Raw genomic sequence first — 23,008 nt, 5'->3', positions numbered from 1 at the left:
GAAAGCGACTTTGTTATGCCTCCCCACGTAGGGCAGGGGTGGGCAGGTAGTACCCCCTAGTTCCTGGAACCATCATGCCCTCTGACTTCCAGGATCTGCTGTTTTGGTCTGCGGATGCTCTCGTTCATGGGAATTTCCTCTGTTGTTGGGAGTTGGAGATGAATGATAATTGTTTATTTCATACCTATGATATGCACATTTCCAACAGCTTTATAAAACTCATTCATTTAACTTTCCTACCCTGCAGTAGATCATGTGACCTCTAGTTTACAGATGGGGGAAACAGAGGCACTGCGAGATGAAGAAACTAGCCCAGGGTCACACAGCTGGTAAATGGTGGAGCTGAAATTTGAATCCAGGCAGTTCGCCTCCACACTCCACCCAGTTAACCAAAGAGGGTCTAATAACATCAAAGGCAAAATAAAAATATTTATAATAACTTTAGTTAGAATATCCCAAATTGGAACAAACCATGTGGCCACCAGCAGGTGAATGAAAACAAATATCATGGCATATTCAGAGGGTGGAATTCTATACAGTAATGAAAAAGCAAAGTACTGATACAAACAACAATTTGGATGAATCTCACAAGAGTTAAGAAACCCAGACAGAATGAATACATTCTGTAAGATTTTGAGTTTACATGAATTTAAAGAATGGGCAGAAGAACTAACCTTTGATCGGACTCAAATTGGGGGCTCTCTGGAAGGAGTGGGTGTAAACTCACCAGAATAGGGTAGAAGGAAGTTTTCTGCTGACAATGTTCCATATTTTGATCTGAGAAGTGGCTGCATGGATGAATTCATGTGTCCAAATTTCTTTTATTTTCTTTCTTTCTTTTTTTTTTTTTTTCTGAGACAGAATCTCGCTCTGTCACCCAGGCTGGAGTGCAGTGGCGCGATCTGGGCTCACTGCAACCTCCACCTCCTGGGTTCAAGTGATTCTTCTGCCTCAACCTCCCAAGTAGCTGTGACTACATGTGTGCACCACCACATCTGGCTAATTTTTGTATTTTTATTTATTTATTGGAGACGGAGTCTCGCTGTGTTGCCCAGGCTGGAATGCAGTGGTGCAAACTTGGCTCACTGCGACCTCCACCTCCCAGGTTCAAGTGATTCTCTTGTCTCAGCCTCCCGAGCAGCTGGAATTACAGGTGCATGCCACCATGCCTGGCTAATTTTTTTGTATTTTTAGTACAGACAGCTTTCACTGTGTTGGCCAGGCTGGTCTCGAACTCCTGACCTTAAGTGATCTGCCCTCCTTGGCCTCCCAAAGTGCTGGGATTACAGGTGTGAGTCACTGTGCCTGGCCCATATGTCAAAATCTTTTGAACTATATATTTAAGACTTGTGTACTGTGTTGTAAATGTGTTATATATCAATTTAAAAATGGGAAATACAGAGGCAGTTCAAGATGGCTGATTGGAGCCATCTGGCACTCACCTCCTCCCCAAAGAAGAATTAAATAGTGGGTAGATAATCACACTTTAAATACAGCAACTAAGAGAAAACACTGGAATTCAGCAGAGAAGTGATAGGAAACATCTGTGGCCTGGAAGGCGGGAAACAAGGCAGCTGGCCCAGCCTGGATCAGCTGGGAGCACCGGGTTGGGGGGCTTCCCAGTGCAGGAACAGGGTAAGTGAGAGATCCCCCACAGTCCGCATTCCCACCATGAACTCCTGAAATCCTAGCTGTGGGAGAGCTCCTCAACCCTCATGGGCCATGAGACCAGTATAAGGTGCTGCTTGGAGTTGATGTGACAACATTACTCCAGAGAGGGAGCTGACTCTGGGTTCCACACATCCCCCAACACACAAGTAGTTGCAGCACAGCACCATTTGGAGAACCCAGTCCCCACCAGACTACATCCTGCCCTGGGGCCCAACAGCCCCTGCATCTCCATGTCCCTGGAGTCCGACTGATATCTCCTCACATCCATCCAGAAGACTACTGCAGTGCCACAGTAGTTGGACCCAGGAATGTAGCAGGGTCCCCAGCACTGCAGCCCACATACTGTCTTACGTACCAGGGAACAAGCAGTGGAGCACAGTGGGGAGCCTGTCCCCAGGACAAAGGTAGGTGAAGTCCCCAGAACTTGAGAGACACCTTCCTGGGGCTGCTGCCATTGACAGCAAACCCCCACCCCTAGCAGCAGGGCCACCTTGCACCTGTACACACCATGAGGATAGGCTCTAACCATCCACCACCACTGCAGCCACTGCCACCCAAGCACACTGCCTTTTCCTTCCCATCACAGCCTACATGCATGAACGCCACTGGGGGGGCCTGAGGACAGGCCTGCATGGCCTGGCACTGTCCTCCAGGTGCCCAAGCACACTACCAGGGGTCCTGGGGATTGCTCTGCTCTATCAGTCACCCTAGGCACATGCATGTATCATCAGGAGACCTAACAACAGGCCTAGAACAGGCTGGACATGGTGGCTCATGTCTGTAATCCCAGCACTTTGGGAGGCCAAGGTGGGTGGATCACCTGAGGTCAGGAGTTCGAGACCAGCCTGACCAACATGGTGAAACCCCATCTCTATTAAAAATTCAAAATTAGCCAGGCGTGGTGGTGCATACTTGTAATCCCAGCTACTTGGGAGGCTGAAGCAGGAGAATCGCTTGAACCCAGGAGTCAGAGGCTGCAGTGAGCTGAGATCATGCCATTGCACTCCAGCCTGGGCTAAAAGGTGAAACTACATCTCAACAAACAGGCCCAGAACAACTGCCACCAGCACCAAAGCATGCTCTCTGAAGATCTGGGGTTCACCTCACTTTGTTCACCACTACTGGCATCTGTGTATCCCTCCCAGGGGCCCAGGCACAGGTACACCCAGCCTGCCGCTGCCACCACTGGGACCCAAGGACTGGCTCACATGGCACCCTTATCCCCAGCAAAGCCTCACTGTAGCCTCTGCTAACAACTGCAGCCTAAGACACTGAGGAATTTACAGATACCACTCATGATGTTTATGGTTAAAGAAATCATACAGAGACTACACTGCTGCATGCACCCAGTCAAAGCTAAAGTGACTTACCCAACCAACACTATAGATACATCAACAGAAAAAAGTCTTCCCCTATGAAAGCCAATCCAAAAAATGGGAAGAAGCAACTGTTACACCACACACATAGATATCAATGTAGGAACACAGGAAACATGAAAAGGCAAGGAAATAAGACACCTCCAAAGGAATACAATAATTCTCCAGTAACAGATTCCAATGAAAACGAAATTTGTGAAATTGCCTGAAGAATAATTCAAAATAATGATCTCAAAGAAGCTCAATTAGATACAAGAGAACATGGATAAACAATACAAAGACTACCTGAGTGTGGCGATGCATGCCTGTAATCCTCACTAAGCAGGAGGGTCCCTTAAGCCCAGGAGTTCTAGGCCAGCCTGAGCAACATAGTGAGACCCCCATCTCAAAAAATAAAAAATTCAAAGAAATCAGGAAAAAAATTCAGAATATGAATGAGAAATTCACCAAAGAGATAGAAATTATTTACAAAGAACCAAACAGAAATCCTGGAACTGAAGAATTCAATGAGTGAAATAAAAAATACAGTTGAGAGCTACAAAAAAAAAAAGATTAGATGAAGCAGAAGAAATAATTCCAGAATTTGAAGACAGGTCTTTTGAAATAATCTAGTCAGATAAAAACAAAAAGAGAATAAAGCATAAAAAGAATGAATAAAGCCTATATAATATATGGAGCATCATAAGTGACCAAATATTTAAATTTTGGGTGTATCGGAGAGAAAAGGCATAGAGCACCTATTTAACAAAATAATAACTGAAAACTTCCCAAGCCTAGGAAGATTTAGACATCCAAATATAGGATGCTCAGAGAATCCCAAATAGATACAAGCCAAAAGGACTTCTCTAAGGCACATTATAGTCAAACTGTAAAAAATAAAAGACAAAGACAGAATTCTATAAACAGCCAGAGAAAAGCATCTAGTCACATATAAGAAAACCCCTATCAGACTAACAATAGATTTCACAGCAGAAAACTTAAAGGCCAGGAGAGAATGAGATGATATATTCAGAGTGCTGAAAGAAAGAAACTGTCAGGCAAGAATGCTGTATTAATTCGTTCTCACATGGCTAACGAAGACATACCCGAGTCTGGGTAATTTATAAAGGAAAGAGGTTTAATTGACTCACAGCTCAGCATGGCTGGGAAGACCTCAGGAAACTTACAATTATGGTGGAGGGGAAAGCAAATACATTCTTCTTCATATGGTGGCAGGAAGGAGAATGAGTGTCAAGCAAAGGGGGAAGCCCCTTATAAAAGCATCAGATCGCATGAGAACTCATCTGCTATTACCAGAACAGCATGGCGGAAACCACCCCCATGATTCAATTGTCACCACCTGGTACCTTCTACAACACAAGGGAATTATGGGAACAACATTTCAAGATGAGATTTGGGTGAGGACACAGCGAAACCATATCATTCCACCCCTGGCCTCTCCCAAATCCCATGTCCTCACAATTCAAAACACAATCATGCTCTTCCAACAGTCTCCCAATGAGTTAAAGTCTTAACTCATTCCAGCATTGACTCAAAAGCCCAAGTCTCATCTGAAACAAGGCAAGTCCCTTTTGCCTATGAGCCTGTAAAATCAAAATCAAGTTAGTTACTTCCTAGATACAATGGGGGTACAGGCATTGGGTAAATACACCCATTCCAAACGGGAGAAATTGGCCAAAACAAAGGCTGCATGCAAGTCTTAAACCCAATAGGGCAGTAATTAAACCTTAAAGTTCCAGAGTAATCTCCTTGGACTCCATTTCTCACATCCAGGGCATGCTGATGCAAGAGGTGGGCTCCCATGGCTTTGGGCAGCTCTGCCCCTGTGGCTTTGCAGGGTATGGCCCCCTCCTGGCTGCTTTCACGGGTTGGCATTGAGTGTCTGTGGCTTTTCCAGGTGCATGGTGCAAGCTGTCAGTGGATCTACCATTCTGAGGTCTGGAAGACAGTAGCCCTCTTCTCACAGCTCCACTAGTCAGTGCCCTAGTAGGGATTCTGTGTGGGGGCTCCAACCCCACATTACCCTTCTGCACTGCCCTAGTAGAGGTTCTCCATGAGGGCTCTGCCCCTGCAGCAAACTTCTGCCTATACATCCAGGTGTTTCAATACACCCTCTGAAATCTAGGTGAAGGTTCCCAAACCTCAATTCTTGACTTCTGTGCACCCATAGGCCCACAGCCCATGTGTAAGTCACCAAGGCATGGGGTTTGCACCCTCTGAAAGCAATGGCCTAAGCTGTACCTTGGCCCCTTTTAGCCACAGCTGGGGCTGAAGCAGCTGGGATGCAAGGCACCACATCCCAAGGTTGCATAGAACAGGGGGTCCCTGGGCCCAGCCCATGAAACCATTTTTTCCTCCTAGGCATCCAGGACTTTGATGGGAGGGGCTGCTGTGAAGGTCTCCAATGTGCCCTAGAGATATTTTGCCCATTGTCTTGGTGATTAATGTTCAGCTCATTACTTTTGCAAATTTCTTCAGCCAGCTTGAATTTCTCCCTAGAAAATGGAGTTTTCTTTTCTGTCACATCACTGGGCTGCAAATGTTTCAAACTTTAATGCTCTGCTTCCTCTTGTATGCTTTACCACTTAGAAATTTCTTCCACTAGATACCATAAATAATCTTTCTCAAGTTCAAAGTTCCACAGATCTCTAGGGCAGGGGCAAAATGCTGCCAGTCTCTTTGCATAGCAAGAGTCATCATTACCCCAGTTCCCAAAAAGTTCCCCATATTCATCTGAGACCATGTCAGCCTGGACTTCATTGTCCATATCACTATCAGCATTTTGGTCAAAGCCATTCAACAAGTCTCTGGGAATTTCCAAACTTTTCCACATCTTCCTGTCTTCTGAGCCCTCCAAGTTTCTAGGAAGATTCAAATTTCCCACATTTCCTGTCTTCTTCTGAGACCTCCAAACAGTTCCAACTTCTGCCTGTTACCCAGTTCCACATTTGCTTCCACATTTTGAGGTAGCTTTGTAGCAGCACCCCAGTCTCTGCAGTAACAATTTACTGTATTAGTCTGTTCTCATGCTGCTAATAAAGACATACCCAAGACTGAGTAATTTATAAAGAAAAGGGGTTTAATTGACTCACAGTTCAGCATGGCTGGGGAGGCCTCAGGAAACTTACAATCATGGTGGAAGGGGAAGCAAACACATCCTTCTTCACATGGTGGAAAGAAAGAGAATGAATGCTGAGCAAAGGAGGAGGCCCCTTATAAAAGCATCAGACCTCATGAGAACTCACTCACTATCATGAGAACAGCATGGTGGAAACTGCCCCCATGATTCAGTTATCTTTACCTGGTCCCTCCCATGACACATGGGGACTATGGGAACTACAATTCAAGATGAGATTTGGGTGGGCACACAGCCAAACTATATCAAATACTATACCCAGTAAAGTTATTCTTCAAGAATGAAGGAGAAATAAAGACTTTCTCAGACAATAAAACCAGAAGGAATTCACCATCACTAGACCAGCCCTACAAGAAATAATTAAGAAAGTCCTGCACCTAGAAGTGAAAGGACAATATCCATCATCATGAAAACACACAAAAGTATAAAACTCATTGGTAGAGCAAAACACAAATGAAGAAGATTTCTTCTCAAGTGTTACCACTACAGAAAACAACCAAACCACAATGACAAACAATAAGAGAGAAAGAAAGGAACAAAAGATATACAAACCAACCAGGAAACAATTAACAAAAGGAAAGGAATAAGTCCTCAGACATTAGTAATAACCTGGAATGTAAATGCATTAAATTTTCCACCTAAAAGATATAGACTGGCTGAATGAATTTTTTAAAAAGACCCAACTATATGGTGTCTATAAGAAACTCATTTCACCTGTAAAGACACATATATACTCAGGAGGAGGCTGAAGCAGGATGATTGCTTGAGGTCAGGAGTTTAAGACCTGTCTGGGCTACATGGTAAGACTGCATCTCTAAAAAAAATTTTTGTAAAGCTAGCCAGGTATGATAACATGTGTCTATAGTCTGAACTACTCAAGGGGCTGAGGCAGGAGGATTGCTTGAGCCCAGGGGTTTGAGGGTACAATAGCTATGATTGTGCCTGAGAACAGCCACTGCACTCCAGCCTAGGCAACAGAGTGAGACCCCATCTCTTAAAAAAAAAAAACACATATGGACTAAAAGTGAAGGGATGATAAAAGAAATTCTAACAAATGGAAACAAAAAGTGAGCAGGAGTAGCTATACTTATATCAGATAAAGCAGACTTTAAGTCAAAGACAGTAAAAATAGGCAAAGAAGGTCATTATATAATGATAAAGGGATTGATTCAGCAAAAGGATATAACAATTTTAAATATACGTGTACCCAACACCAAAGCCCCAGATATATAAAGGAAATCTTATTAGATCTAAAGGGAGAGATAGACTTCAATACAATAATAGTTTGGGGCTTCAACACCCCACTTTCAGCACCAGACAGATAATCTAGACAGAAAAATCAACAAAGAAACATCAGATTTAAACTACACTTTAGACCAAATGGACCTAACAGATATTTGCAGAATATTTCATCCAACAGCTGCAGCACACACATTCTTCTCATCAGCACATGGAACATACTCCAGAATAGGCCACATGCTGGGCCACAACACATTTTTTACAAAATCAGAATTATATCAAATATCTTCTCAGACCACAGTGGAGTAAAACCACAAATTAATAACAAGAGGAACTCTGGAAACTGTACAAATACATGGAAATTAAACCATATGCTCCTGAACAACCACTGGGTCAATGAAGACCTTAAGAAAGAAATAAAATTTCTTGAAACAAATCAAAATGGACAACAGAGCATACCAAAATCTATGGGATACAATAGAAGCAATGCTAAAAGGAAAGTGTATAGCAATAAATGCCTACATCAGGGCCAGGTGTGGTGGCTCACACCAGTAATCCCAGCACTTTGGGAGGCCAAGGTGGGAGGCTTGCTTGAGCCCAGGAGTTCAAGACCAGCCTAGGCAACATAGTGAGACCCTGTCTTAAAAACAAAAAAACACACAAAATGCCTACATCAAAAAAGTAGAAAAATTTCAAATAAACAACCTAGGAATACAGCTCAAGGAACCAGGAATGTAAAACCCAAACAACCCAAAATTAGATGGAAGGAAATAACACAAATCAGAATAGAACTAAATGAAATAAAGACTAAAAAAACAAAAACAAAAACAGAGGATCAGCAAAAGGAAATTTTTTTTAAAGATAATCAAAATTGATAAACCACTATCTAGACTAACCAAGAAAAAAAGAGATAAGGCCCAAATAAACAAAATCAGAAATGAAAAGGAGATATTACGATTGAAACCACAGAAATACACAGAAAAAAAATCATCAGAGACTATTATGAACGACTATATGCTAACCAAATTAGAAGACCTAGAGGAAATGGATAAATTCCTGGACAACCTACCAAGATCGAAACAGGAAGAAATAGAAAACCTGAAACAGACCAATAATGAGTAATGAGATTGAATCAAAGTAAAATGCCTCCCAACAAAGAAATGCCCAGGGCTGGATGGCTTCGCTGCTAAGTTCTACCAAACTTATAAAGAACTAACATAAATTCTCAAACTAATCCAAAAAATTGAAGAGGAAGGAATTCTTCCTAACTCATCCTACAGGGCCCACATTACACCAAGACTAAAACTAGACAATTACACAACAAAACAGAAAACAGTCTTGCTTTCAATCGTTTTGAGTATATACCCAGAAGTGGGATTGCTGGATTATATGTAATGAAATTTTTATTTCTATTTTTTAGGAACTGCCATACTGTTTTCTGTAGTGACTGCACCGTTTTACATTCCCACCAACAATGCACAAGGGTTCCAGTTTCTCCACATCCTTGCCATTATTTGTTACATTATTATTTTTTGTAGTAGTCATTCTAGTGGGCGTGAGGTGGTATCTCATTGTGGTTTTAATTTGCATTTCCTGAATGATTAGTGATGTTGAGCATCTTTTCACATGCTCCTTGGCCACTTGTACACCTTCTTTGGAAAAATGTTTAGTCAAATCCTTTGCCCATTTTTAATTGGGTTGTTTTTCCATTGTTGATCTGTACTTTTGCTCATCTTTAAACTAGGTTTGTTGTTTTCTTACTGTTGGGTTTTAGGAGTTCTTTACTTACTTTGAATATGAGTCTCTTTTCTTTTGAGATTGGTTCTTGCTCTGTTTCCCAGGTTGAAGCTCACTGGCACCATCATAGCTCACTGCAGTCTTGACCTCCTGAGCTTAAGCAATCTCCCACCTCAGCTGCCCAAGTAGCTGGGACTATAGATGTGCACCACCATGTTTGGCTAATTTTTAAAATTATTTGTAGAGACAAGATCTTATGGTGCTACCCAGGCTGGATGATTTCTTTATATATGTCTTGCAAATATTTTTGCAAGTTTGTGGATTTTCTTTTCATTTGTCTTGATTTCAATGGGGATGCTTCTAAAATTTCTCCAGTAGAAATGGTGTTTGCTGTGGGTTCTTGATGGATACCACAACCACGTTAAGGATATTTCCTTCTACTCTTAGTTGATGAAGACTTTTAAAAATGTAAATCACGAGTCACTGTTGAGTTTTACGGAACACTTTTATTTGATCTATTGTGATACTTATGTAGGTTTTCTACTTTAAATTGTTTATTTGATTTATTATTATTACTATTATCACTTGAGATGGAGTCTCACTCTGTAGCCCAAATTGGAGTGCAATGGCACAATCTCGGCTCACTGCAACCTCTGCCTTTCGGGTTTAAGCGATTCTCCTGCCTCAGCCTCCCAAGTAGCTGGGATTATAGGCATGTGCCACTGTACCAGCTAATTTTTGTGTTTTTAGTAGAGATACGGTTTCACCATGTTAGCTAGATTGGTCTTGAACTCCTGACCTCAGGTGATCCACTCACCTCAGCCTCCCAAAGTGCTGGGATTACAGATGTGAGCCACCATGCCCGGATGGTATGCTATTATTAATAGATTTTCTGATGCCGTCCATGTGTTTGTCAAAAAACTTTATTTGATCATAATGTTGTATAGGGAGAAACATGACAAACAGTACCTCAGCTAAGTTATCAAGCCTGGCTGATGATAAGTAATAAGTAATATCCATGATAAGTAATATCATGTGATAAACAAAAACAAAAAACTAAAACTGTAAACAAAACATACATTTCAAGTGAAATAAAATAAAATAAATGGCCGATGGAAAAATAAAATGATATTAGAGGACAAAGGACCAAGAAAAGGGGTAAGAAGAACGTAGTTGGGCCAGGCGCAGTGGCTCATGCCTGTAATCCCAGCATTTTGGGAGGCCGAGGCTGGTGGATCACAAGGTCAGGAAATCGAGACCATCCTGGCTAATACGGTGAAACCCCGTCTCTACTAAAAATACAAAAAATTAGCCGGTCGTGGTGGTGGGCGCCTGTAGTCCCAGCTACTCGGGAGGCTGAGGCAGGAGAATGGCATGAACCCGGGAGGCGGAGCTTGCAGTGAACTGAGGTTGCGCCACTGCACTCCAGCCTGGGTGACAGAGCAAGACTCCGCCTCAAAAAAAGAAAGAAAGGAAAAAAAAGAACGTAGTTGGTCAGATGTGCTACGGGGACTTTGAATTGACTATCTAGCCAAAAGTCTTATTTCCTGGCTCACACAATACTGTGGAGGTGGGGGCAGAGAGGACACTCACCTGTCTCCAGGAGACAAAATGGCACTGACTGGTCTCCAACTTAGGGCGTGGGTGAAGGTCTCCTCCACCAAGGCCAGGTCCCCAAGTTTCCCAGCTTGGGCCAGCTCAGCTGTCACAGGGTACCAGTAGCCTATTGGCCTGCTGGTCAGAGTGGCTGGTCCCACGTTACATGACACTACAGCCGGATGTTCCTCTGCTCAGCTCCCTTGCCTGCTAAGGAAGATGATGGTTCTTAAAAGAGTCCTTGGTTAGTGTTACAGCTCTGCAGTTTTGATTACCGTAGTGCTGATGGCTGTCTTGCTGTCTCTTGTCAACTGCTGCCTCTCTGTCTCACCCATCATCATCCTGCCGACTGCTGATCACCACCTGACATGGTTTGGGTGTGTCCCTACCCAAATCTCATCTTGAATTGTAGCTCCCATCATTCCCTCGTGTTGTGGGAGGAACCCAGTGGGAGATCATTGAATCATGGGGGCAGTTTCTTCCACACTGTTCTCATGGTAGTGAGTCAGTCTCATGAGACCTGATGGTTTTATAAGGGGAAACCCCTTTCGCTTGGCTGTCTCATTCGCTCTTGTCTGCTGCGATGTAAGACTTACCTTTTGCCTTCCACCGTGATTGTGAGGCCTCCCTAGCCATACGGAACTACCCATTAAACCTCTTTTTCTTTCTTTCTTTCTTTCCTTTTCTTTTTTTTTTTTTTTTTTTTTACAATCCAGAGGTCTTTTATTTTTTTAACACCTCTGATGCCATGAATTCATAGGGAAGAGTTTCCAGCAGCTCAGCCTCCTTCCCATTGGTTCTCACAAAGCATGCTTCTCTGGGTGGAGCAAGCTGGTGCTTCAGTTGAACCCAAGTACCTTTCTCTTTGGCTTCTTTCTGTTTCTGATTATTTTCCTTCACACATTTCAGGAAGCTATCTCAGCTCTTAGCGTGCTTAATGCGCTCAATACACACATTAATTCTCTTGGCATGAATCTTGCCCTTAACTTGATTGTTTACAGCAATGCCAACAGCATGCTGGGTAACATTGTAGACTCTTCCAGTTTTGCCATGGTAACCCTTGTGGGCCATTCCTTTTTGAACAGTACCCATTCCCTTGATGTCTACAATATCACCTTTGTTACAGATTCGCATATACGTGGCCAAAGGAACAACTCCATGCTTTCTAAAAGGCCTAGAGAACATATATCAGGTGCCTCTCCTCTTTCCCTTTGCGTTTGTCATTTTGGCAAATTACTGGAAGATGGCGGTTACTGCCAAAAGGCACCTCTTTTTCTTACAAATTGCCCAGTTTCAGGTACGTCTTTATCAGCAGCATGAAAACAGACTAATACACCACCTCTCTGTCTTTCTTTCTTTGCCACCACTCCACCACTCTCTGATCACCACCTCTCTGTCCCACTGACCTATCACCGATGGGCACCTCTTGCCACCTTACCAGTTGCCATCTTGCTGTCTTGCCATCCCTTGCTCTTTCACCTCTCTGCCAATCATCAATTGCCACTGTCTCTGCTGTCTTACTAATTCTTCAGTGATCCCCAGTGTCTCGCTGTCTCACTGCTGATCACCATCGGCAGTGCTGCACCAGTCACCGCCTCTTGCTCACTGTCTTTGTCCCTTCATGGTCACCAAATGTTGCAGGACAGGTGAATCCCAAAATTGGGGCTTAGCCGGGGAGGGTTCTTGGCTTTGCTCTGGAAAGAATTCAAGGGTGAACCAGTGATGTTAGACAGAGATTTTTTTTTTTTTTTTTTGAGACAGAGTTTCACTCTTGTTGTCCAGGCTGGAAGGCAATGGCACGATCTTGGCTCACCGCAACCTCTGCCTCCCAGGTTCAAGCGATTCTCCTGCCTCAGCCTCCTGAGTAGCTGGGATTACAGGCATCAGCCACCATGCCTGGCTAATTTTGTATTTTTAGTAGAGACAGGGTTTCTCCATGTTGGTCAGACTAGTCTTGAACTCCTGACCTCAGGTAATCTGCCTGCCTTGGCCTCCCAAAGTGCTGGGATTACAGGCATGAGCCACCTTTTGTTTGTTTGTTTGTTTGTTTGTTTTTGACATGGAGTCTCACTCTGTCGCCCAGGCTGGAGTGCAGTATTGCAATCTTGGCTCACTGCAACCTCTGCCTCCCAGGTTCAGGCGATTCTCCTGCCTCAGCCTCCCGAGTAGCTGGGATTACAGGCATCAGCCACCATGCCTGGCTAATTTTGTATTTTTAGTAGAGACAGGGTTTACCATGTTGCTCAGGCTGGTCTCGAACTCCTGACCTCAGATGATCTGCCCACCTCAGCCTCCCAAAGTGCTTGGATTACAGGCGTGAGCCACTGTTTTTTGTTTGTTTGTTTTTGAGATGGAGTCTCACTCTCTCGCCCAGGCTGGAGTGCAGTGCCACAATCTCGGCTCACTGCAACCTCCGCCTCCCAGGTTCAAGCAATTCTTCCACCTCAGCCCCCTGAGTAGCTGGGACTACAGACACATGCCACGTCGCCTGGCTAATTTTTTGGTATTTTTAAAAGAGATGGGGTTTCACCATGTAGCCAGGAGGGTCTCGAACTCCTGACCTTGTGATCTGCCCACCTCGGCCTCCCAAAGTGTTATTACAGGTGTGAGCCACCATACCTGGCCTTAGACAGATATTTTTTATGTAATGATACTGCTCCTTGTGAAGCAGGGCTAACTCATAGGCAGTGCACCCAGAGTCAACAACATACAAGCTCTTGGCAACTGTAGTTATGCTCATGTCAACTCGCTTTCAGTTATATGTCAGTTAAGGGGTGGGTCAATGCAAATTGAGGGGCAGGTTCTTTAGAAGTTTTTAGGAAAAGGGCAATGATGTCCAGGTTGTTTCCATGGAAACAGGTGGGAACTTCTGGGTCGTTGCCATGGCATTGGTAAACAGTCATGGCACTGGTAGGAGTATCTTATGCCCACGAGCAATGAGGCAGCCAGGGATTGCTTTTGTTGCCATCTGCTGGTTCCTGCTGGTTTCTTCACATCATCTCATCTGGACCAGATTCTGTATGGGTCTGCAGGGTTGTGGCCAGAAAAAAGTTCTGCCAGTTTCCTACCTCATTACCATGTGAAATGTTACCATTAGGAGAAACTGGGTTCACATTAGGGATCCCTAGGTGAGGGATTATATATGGGAAATCTCTTTCCTACATTTGCAACTTTGCTATAAACCCAAAATTATTCTAAAATTAAAAAATTTTAAAAAAGAATACAAAGTAAAGATCAGGTCAAAAACCACTATTTGATTATGATACATGTATGTATTTTCCATCTTTAAATTGAGATTTAACACATGTGGTAAATGCGCATCTCTATGATCAAAATATAGAATATTTCCAGCATACGGAAACCCCACTGTCAATCTCCACCTGTTCCTTCCTGATAATTCCCATTTTGAGTCTCCTTCAAAGGTTAGTTCTGCCTGTTCTCAAAATTCACATAAAATCAAATCTAACAGTGTGTACTCACTCTGTCTGGGTCCTTATACTGTTTTGTGAGATTTATCTATGTTATTAAATGTATCAGTACTTTGCTTTTTCGTTGCTGTATAGTATTCCAATCTTTGAATATGCCATTATATTTTTTATCATTCACCTGCTGGTGGGCACGGGGTTGTTCCAATTTCAGATCATTCTAAATAAAGCTGCTATGGATCTTTTCTTTCCTCTTTGATACTATTTCACTCTTTGGTTAACAGCATGCACTGTGGAGGCAGACTGGGTTCAAATCTCAGCCCCACCATTTACCAGCTGTGTGACCTTGGGCCAGTTAGCTAACCTTGCAGTGCCTCCTCAGTTTCCGCATCTGTATAATGGAGGTCACATGATCTACTGAAGGGTAGGAACATTAAATGAATGAGTTTATAAAGCTGTTGGAAAAGTACCTGACTACCCTAGGCATTAAATAAACAAGCAATTATGATTCTGCCCCAACTCTCAAAGTCAGCAGGAATTCCCAAAAATGAGGACAGCAGCAGCTCACAGCAGGAAAGCCAGGAGGTCACAGGGGACAGTGCTTCCAGGAACTGGGGGTGCTACCTGCCCACCCTTGCTCTAGGTGGAGGGGGTGTAACACAGTAGCTTTCTCTTGCAATTTAGCAGATTTCGTTAAAAGCATCCCACTGCTCAGCCATCCATGAGTGGATGAGTCCTTCTCCCTGTCAACCTCAGACCGTCCCCCACCCCCTCCCTGAAATTCTTGAAAGATCCAGCCCATCTCATGCTCTGATCCCTTCCACTAGCCTTTTGGGTGACAGATCCCTACCCAACTTCCTGTTTCTCTTCCTGTGGGAGACTAGATTTAGGAAGTAAAGATCACAGGGTGGGAAATAAAAGCTGCGGCCCCCAGGAGTTCTGGACACTGGGGGAGAGTGGGGCGACATGAGTGACTCCAAGGAACCAAGTGTGCAGCAGCTGGGCCTCCTGGGTGAGGCTGGGTTGGGACGCTGGGATTCTGGGAAGGGGGAAGGGATGGCCAGCCATGGCCTCAGCCTGCCCAGGCTCTGATTTCACGTCTATCCATTCAGAGGAAGAACAGCTGAGAGGCCTTGGATTCCGACAGACTCGAGGCTACAAGAGCTTAGCAGGTAGAGAGGAGTTAGCAGCTTGGGAGGAGAGACGAGAGACTCCTGGACTCCTGGGTCCTGAGGAGCTGGACGCTGGGGCCTGGACTCTTGGGTCCTGGGGATGTGGGGCTGGGGGCCTGGACTCCTGGGACCTGAGGAGGTTGAGTTTGGGTCCTGAATTCCTGGTTCCTGGGAAGGTGGAGGCTGGGGCCAAGACTTCTGGGTTCTGGGGAGGTAGAAGTTGAAGCCTGGGTTCCTGGGTCCTGGGGAGGTAGGGGCCTGGGCCTGGACTCCTGGGTCATGGGGAGGTGGGAACTTGGGCCTGGGTTCCTGGGACCTGGGGATGTAGGGGCTGGGACCCAGATTCTTGGGTCTTGGGGAGGTGGGAGCAGGTACCTGGGTTACTGGGACCTGGGGAGGGGGAGGCTGGGTCCTGGGTTCCTGGGTCCTGGGGAGGTGGGGGCTGGGCGCCTGGGTTCCAAGGACCTGGGAATGTAGAGGCTGGGGCCTGGATTCCTGGGTCCTGGGGAGGTTAGAGCTAGGGCCTGGATTCCCAGGTGTTGGAGTGGAGGGGGCTGGGGCTGGGGTTCCTGGGTCCGCTCTCCCTGGGCCAGGCTCAGGTGGGGACACTGGCAGGCTGACGCATGTATCCTCTCTCAGGGTGTCTTGGCCATGGCGCCCTGGTGCTGCAACTCCTCTCCTTCACGCTCTTGGCTGGGCTCCTTATCCAAGGTCAGGGGCAGGTTCTGACAGTCTGGGGTCCCCAGGCCTGGCTTTTGGCTGTGGACACAACCTGGGGCTGCCGGGTCTGGGAGGGAGGTGGGACTGAGAGCCAAGATGTTGTCCCTGGGGGTCTGTAGGGGCCTCTCCCACTGCCCCTCCCCACTCTAGGGCAGGACAGGAGAGGGAGGAGGAGGAGGGGAAGAACCTGGTTCTCCTTGGCCTTCTGTGCTGCTTTCTCCGGGTGTCAGTTTTCCTCATCTTCAAAGGGGATTAACCGAAACCTTGGCTCTCACAAATGATGTCCCTATGGGGCTCAGTTCAGGGCTTGGCACACAGTAGGTGTTTAGTAATTGCAGTTCCTTTTTTTTTTTTGGCCCAGTGTCCAAGTTTCCCAGCTCCATAAGTCAGGAACAATCCAAGCAAGACGCGATCTACCAGAACCTGACCCAGCTTAAAGCTGCAGTGGGTGAGCTCTCAGAGAAATCCAAGCTGCAGGAGATCTACCAGGAGCTGACCCAGCTAAAGGCTGCAGTGGGTGAGCTTCCAGAGAAATCTAAGCAGCAGGAGATCTACCAGGAGCTGACCCGGCTAAAGGCTGCAGTGGGTGAGCTTCCAGAGAAATCTAAGCAGCAGGAGATCTACCAGGAGCTGACCCAGCTAAAGGCTGCAGTGGGTGAGCTTCCAGAGAAATCTAAGCAGCAGGAGATCTACCAGGAGCTGACCTGGCTGAAGGCTGCAGTGGGTGAGCTTCCAGAGAAATCTAAGCAGCAGGAGATCTACCAGGAGCTGACCCAGCTGAAGGCTGCAGTGGGTGAGTTCCTGGAACCAGGGCTCCTCGGGCCTGAGATGGTCGTTGTGTGGTGTGAGTTTGCTTGAGTCACTGACCCTGCCTGAGCGAGTTTCTTCATCTGTGAAATGAGAACACAGGGTAACTGTGATCATTGCCCTCAGTGTTCACAGTGGGCCGGGTACACAGTAGGCACTCAGTTAAGCCAGTCTCCTGCCTTCTGTCCTGAGTTCTAAAGCCCTGACTTCTCCTAGTCTGGAGAAGATGGGGCCAGGACTCCTGGGTTCTCATGGGGATGGGGGAGGGTCTCGGGAAGTGGGAAGGGGAATGGTCCACCCAGCGTGGACAGTCAAGGAAGGGACCTGATTCTCACGACCTTGAAGGCTGGGCAGATACAGGAATATGGATGACCTAATCTAAGCCCAGCCCTGACCAGCCTCCCCCAACAGAACGCCTGTGCCGCCCCTGTCCCTGGGAATGGACATTCTTCCAGGGAAACTGTTACTTCATGTCTAACTCCCAGCGGGACTGGCACGACTCCGTCACCGCCTGCCAGGAAGTGGGGGCCCAGCTCGTCGTAATCAAAAGTGCTGAGGAGCAGGTACACCTGGTGGGGGTCCCCGTCCTGGCCTGGGGCATGGCTTCTGGCCAGCCGGGGAGGAGGTGCTCAGAGAGGACTTTGCAGAAGAGGGGTTTTGCTCCACTTGGAAAGATGGGAGGAGAAGGATATGAATGAGGGAGTCCCAAGTACCCTTAGAGCAGATACAAACCGAATCTGAACATGTGTGAATGCTCCGGAAAAAAACATCAAATGTAAGCAAACCCCTGTGGCATGCTGCAAGCGGTTAACAACCAGCTCTCTGGGGGAAGAAGTCCTGATGTGTCTCGTGTTTGCCAATTTCCCTGGTGTAAATATTCCCATGGTGGCTGATTTCAAGCTGTTGATGTCATGTCACTCATTGCAGAGCTGAAAGGAGATGTGCACGACCAGCAATTAGGGAATGAATCTGGCTCCAATGCATTAAGCCCAGTTATGAGTAAATGCGTGTGGACATGCACAGTACATGTGAAATGGATAAACATGCAGAGTATTAGCAAGAGTGTGAGGAGAGGCCAGCTGTGCATGGATGTGTGCACGTCAGGACACATGTGCCGCGGGATACACATGTGAGGGGGACTCAGACACGAGGGTCTCAGGACCTAGTACACCAGAAGGCTGTAGGTTAGCCTACAAGCAGAACTTCCTGCCAAGAGATGGGGAGACAGAGCCTGGAAAATGGGAAGCAGAGCTCCCTCCTGACTCCTCCTCTACCCTCCAGAACTTCCTACAGCTGCAGTCTTCCAGAAGTAACCGCTTCACCTGGATGGGACTTTCAGACCTAAATCAGGAAGGCACGTGGCAATGGGTGGACGGCTCCCCTCTGTCGCCCAGGTAGATCTCAGAAGGGGCACCCTATCCACTGGGGCTGGAATTGTGAAACTCTGACTTGAACTTTCCCTGGGGATCCTCCCCAACTCCCTGACACCCTAGACCCAAGAATCTGGGGGTTTTACTGAGTTGAGGAAGGTGGTCTTCATACCCACCTCCAGAGAGCATGGCAGGTGCCTAGAATTCCACTAGCAGAGCTGCAGGAAGAGCTTACCCCGTGGGTGGGTGTGTTAAAATATAGTGTATTAATAGGAAGTCTGAGGTCCAGTAAGGCCACCAGCTCAGGAGACCCCTGCCATTGTGAGTAGCTTCTCATATACACAGATCCCTAGAGAGAGGACACATACAGCTGGGGGCCACCTGGGGAAGGACCAGGGTCTGTTATGAGGCAGAGTGGTGGGGAGGGGGGACTGTGGGCCAGAGCCTTTATTATGGTTTCTATGGAAAGGAAAGGTCAAGGCCAGGTGAACAGGCTTAGGATTGGGAAGTATGAAGCATTTTTTGGGCTCTGGGGCACAGGGGCTGCCCCTCGCTGTCTGACACCTGGCCTTGCGGTGATTAGCACAGGATAGTGGCTTGGAGTACAAGAGCCCAGTAAGGCAGGTGGCCGGGGGTGTGGACTCCAGATTGGTTGGTTCATATTTGAAAATCACACCCTCAATAGGTGGAGTCCACCCAAGGACAGGTTGTGAGAAGAGAGGCAGGGACTCAAGGCATCGTGAGTCAGGCATATTATCAGGTATGCAGAGGGATTCAAGTCCAGCATACACACGCAGGGCAGATGTTAAGGCGTCAAGATGACAGAAGGTAGAAACACAGCTCATGTAGCTGGGGGGGACAGAGGCTCACATTCCGCATGGGCTTTGCAGCTTCAAGCAGTATTGGAACAGAGGAGAGCCCAACAACGTTGGGGAGGAAGACTGCGCGGAATTTAGTGGCAATGGCTGGAATGATGACAAATGTAATCTTGCCAAATTCTGGATCTGCAAAAAGTCCGCAGCCTCCTGCTCCAGGGATGAAGAACAGTTTCTTTCTCCAGCCCCTGCCACCCCAAACCCCCCTCCTGCGTAGCAGAACTTCACCCACTTTTAAGCTACAGTTCCTTCTCTCCATCCTTCGACCTTCACAAAATCTCTGGGACTGTTCTCCGTCAGATTCTTCCTCCTTTAGAAGGCTGGGTCCCATTCTGTCCTTCTTGTCATGCCTCCACGTTCCCCTGGTGTAGAGCTTGTTTTTCTGGCCCATCCTTGGAGCTTTATGAGTGAGCTGGTGTGGGATGCCTTTAGGGGTGGACTTGTGTTCCAAGAATTCACTTTCTCTTCCTTTTGGAGATTAGGATATTTGGGTTGCCATGTGTAGCTGCTATGTCCCCTGGGGCGTTATCTCATACATGCAAACCTACCATCTGTTCAACTTCCACCTACCACCTCCTGCACCCCTTTGACTGGGGACTTACTGGTTGCAAGAGCTCATTTTGCAGGCTGGAAGCAGCAGGGAATTAATTCCCCAGTCTACCAATGGCACCCAGAGAGGGCATGGAGGCACCACCCAACCCCTTCCACCCCCACATCTTCCTTTGTCTTATACATGGTTTCCATTTGGCTGTTTCTAAGTTGTATTCTTTATTTTATTATTATTATTACTATTTTTCGAGATGGAGTTTCACTCTTGTTGCTCAGGCGGGAGTGCCATGGCGCGATCTTGTCTCACTGCAACTTCCGCCTCTCGGGTTCAAGTGATTCTCCTGCCTCAGCCTCACGTGTAGCTGGGATTACAGGCAGGCGCCACCAGGCCCGGCTAATTTTTTGTATTCTTAGTACAGACAGGGTTTCTCCGTGTTGGTCAGGCTGGTCTTGAACTCCCGACCTCAGATGATCTGCCCGCCTCGGCCTCCCAAAGTGCTGGGATTACAGGTGTGAGCCACCACGCCTGGCCTATTATTTTTTGTAAGAATAAAACAGGTTTATTTGGATTTGGGACTCTGAACAGTTCTGTCTCTACTACCTGATCTCTTCCTGCCACGACTTTGGGACCTAGAGGAACTTTGGCTCTGGCTGTGATGGCTCCTGCGGTTCTGGCTCCGGCTGCACTGGCCCCCTGCTGTGGTCACTATTTCTTCCTCTACTTGGTGAATTGTGCCTCTCCCGGCTCTTTGACGTGTGCTCGTGAGATTTCTTCCTTTTCCTTTCGGATTCCCCATTTCTTTTGTAGGAATGGTCTGGACTAGGGTTTCTCCTTCCCCGCAGCCTGTAGTATTCGTCCTGGTGGCCCATCCTCTCCCTCCTCTTGGAGCTCTTGCCAAAGGAGGAGCCATTCAGATCTGGAGACAAGCAGAGGTCTCTACTGGATTTCTCAACACCTGAAGAAAGTGCAGTGTCTTCCTCTTGGACATTGTTGTATTTCAAATAAACCACAAGTCACCATTTTGCACCAGGCCACTGGGCAGAATTCACACGGAAGCTGTCATCCTGCATACATACCATCGTCTGTTAAACACAGAAAGAGCTGCTTGGCATTCTTCCAACTGGTACTGAACATATACATTGCCCCTCAGGTGAGGTTCCAAGTTGCAACTGACCTTGAACTGAATCACCCTCCCCGTGTTAGTTTTTAATTATTATTATTTTTTTAAAGATGGGGTCTTGCTCTGTCGCCGGGCTGGAGTGCAGTGCTGCGATCTAGGCTCACTGCAACCTCTGCCTCCTGGGTTCAAGCGATTCTCTTGCCTCAGCCTCCCGAGTAACTGGGACTCTACTGAAAGTACAAAAATTAGCTGGGCGTGCACCACCACACCTAGCTAATTCTTGTATTTTTGGTAGAGACGGGGTTTCAACATGTTGGCCAGGATTGTCTCAATCTCTTGACCTTGTGATTCACCCGCCTCGTCCTCCTAAAGTGCTGGGATTACAGGCCTGAGCCACCGCGCCCAGCCTCTCCCAGCCTCTGCCCGTTCTTGAACTTGGGCAGCACATCCTCACAGAAATCTAGGAACTGTTGGTAGGTTTTTTCCTCGCTGTACTCCAGGCTTGCATCGGACTCATAGTCATCCCTGCTGCACTGCTCCATTCCAAACGTTGTAAACATGCTCTTAATAAGAAGCGTAGGACCGGATGTTGGGAAATTATGTGAACATCTATCTCCAAATCTGCAAGCTCCTGTTTTACTGTAGAAAAGACAATTAACTTCATCCTTCTCCATGAGTCTGAAATCCAAGGGGGGGTTCCGGGTTTTGCCATGTGGAGCCATTTTCCAACTCATTTTCAGCCTGATCCAGCATCTTCTGGACAACTTCCTGTTTTTCTTTCTTCTGTCGTTTCTGTTCCTCCTCTTCTCTCTCTTTCCTCTGCTGTTCTTCCCATTGTTCCTCTAACTTTCGCTCTTGTTCTTGCCGTTTTCTAGCCACCTCTTCCTTTTCCTTCTTTATTCTGAATTCTTCTTGTGCCTCCTACTCTCTCAGCAACCACTCCTCATGTAATCTTTGCCTCTCTCTTCCCCATAGCTTTTCTAGTTGTTGTTCTTCAATAAAAGTGTCCTCCTCCTTCTGTGAGAGTCCTGAATCCCTCAGTGGAGCAAGTTCCTGACGGCGTTTCTTTCGTTTCTCCTTCTTCAGGGCGGCCCTGTACTTTCTGTGGCTTGGTTTCTCTGGAAATGTCACCTTCTCGGGCGCAGCCATCTTGCCGGCCCCGCACCGCCCCTCTAGTTGTATCCTTTATAATAAACTGGTAAACATTGTAACCGCAGATCCAGCCCAATCTGGTTCAACTTTGTGTAATAAAATCGCAAGTTGTTTTTCAGTTGTCGTGGACCCCCAGGTTGCAAGTTACGTACCCTGGGCATGCCCAGATGAACCAAGTGTGCAAATCCACGTGGAACCTAAGTGCTCAGACCGAGGAACAGGGACTGAGTTAAGAAGTGGACACCACGTGGCATAATCTGTAATCCAATCAGATTGAGCCCTGGCATCACTCCACGGCGTGATCCAATCAGATCAAGCCTCCTGCATCCCCTCATTACAAGATCCAATCATATCATGCCTCACTACCCTCTGTGTATAAGATCTGCCCCAGCCCCCAGCTTGGAGAGACAGATTTGGGCCAGACTCTTGTGTCCTTGCTTGGCTGCCTTGCAATAAATTTTTCTCTCTACAAAACTCCAGTGCTTCAGTGTTTGGTTTTCCACTGTGAGCCAGGGAACTGACCCAATTTAGTTCGGTAACAACATAAGCTAAATGTTTTCCTGAGTTCTCTAAATCATTCTAGGAAATTACTGAACTTGAGATGGACTTATGGGAAGCCACAATTTTTTGCCAGCCTGGCAGAAGTGTGGGTGCACTGTCTTTGCATCTGGCATCTGAAGCGGGGTCAGTCTTTTGGAACCTAGCCCTTTAACTTGTGGAATGTGGTGCTAACTCCAGGAAGCTGGTGTTAGAGAATTTCTTCGGTGTAAATAAGACCCCACAAACATCACTTCCTTTCTACTGATGTTAGCCCCAAAGATGCGCCTTCATAAACAGCTTGCAAGCTAAATTCCATCTTACTTAGAGTTGACCTTCAAAAGGCAGAGGAACTGTGAGGCTTGTTCTGTGTCATCTCCCAGAGGCTCCCAGGGGGAATTGGGCCCAATTGCCCTTTTCAGCTCATTGTTGCCTTTGTACTGGGTTCCTTCCTTTCCCTACCTGCTCCTCTTCATTCTCCCCGCCCCCTGCCGGTCCTTCTTGGAATCTCTTCCCAGATAAGCT

At 46.6% G+C, this 23,008-nt stretch overlaps 1 protein-coding gene and 2 pseudogenes across 6 annotated transcripts; 1 reads left to right on the top strand and 2 right to left on the bottom strand.

Annotated features, from left to right (window-relative positions):
• Positions 1–11,478: 11,478 nt before the first annotated feature.
• LOC116479487 (large ribosomal subunit protein eL21-like) lies at positions 11,479–11,979 on the bottom strand (annotated as a pseudogene).
• A 3,144-nt stretch (positions 11,980–15,123) lies between these two features.
• LOC116478367 (CD209 antigen) lies at positions 15,124–21,837 on the top strand. 6 transcript variants are annotated; one of them, XM_032169492.2, is made up of 8 exons: positions 15,124–15,192; positions 15,293–15,352; positions 15,992–16,063; positions 16,434–16,648; positions 16,718–16,796; positions 17,291–17,442; positions 18,161–18,273; positions 19,140–21,837. In XM_032169492.2, exons 1-8 carry the CDS (start codon positions 15,147–15,149, stop codon positions 19,339–19,341), a joined length of 939 nt encoding a protein of 312 aa, XP_032025383.1. In that variant the 5' UTR covers positions 15,124–15,146; the 3' UTR covers positions 19,342–21,837. The 6 variants fall into 6 exon arrangements, with proteins under 6 accessions (XP_032025383.1, XP_032025387.1, XP_032025385.1 ...); XM_032169496.2 differs by lacking the exon at positions 16,718–16,796 and having other exon boundaries at positions 16,434–16,520; XM_032169491.1 differs by having other exon boundaries at positions 15,147–15,192; positions 16,434–16,727; positions 19,140–19,341.
• LOC116478366 (U2 small nuclear ribonucleoprotein auxiliary factor 35 kDa subunit-related protein 2-like) lies at positions 20,234–21,943 on the bottom strand (annotated as a pseudogene).
• Positions 21,944–23,008: the final 1,065 nt, after the last annotated feature.

The sequence above is a fragment of the Hylobates moloch genome, unplaced genomic scaffold, assembly GCF_009828535.3.
Source record: "Hylobates moloch isolate HMO894 unplaced genomic scaffold, HMol_V3 SCAFFOLD_12, whole genome shotgun sequence".
NCBI lineage: Eukaryota > Metazoa > Chordata > Mammalia > Primates > Hylobatidae > Hylobates > Hylobates moloch.
Note: the sequence above shows the minus strand (reverse complement) of the source record. Positions and strands in the feature narration are given on the sequence as shown.

Excerpts from the sequence above, each read along its gene's own strand:
- LOC116478367 (XM_032169489.2), top strand. The coding sequence starts at position 15,147 with ATGAGTGACTCCAAGGAACCAAGTGTGCAGCAGCTGGGCCTCCTGG. Across the intron at positions 16,064-16,433 it reads GGCTGGGCTCCTTATCCAAG|TGTCCAAGTTTCCCAGCTCC; the intron begins GTCAGGGGCAGG and ends TTTTTGGCCCAG. Across the intron at positions 18,274-19,139 it reads GGCTCCCCTCTGTCGCCCAG|CTTCAAGCAGTATTGGAACA; the intron begins GTAGATCTCAGA and ends TGGGCTTTGCAG.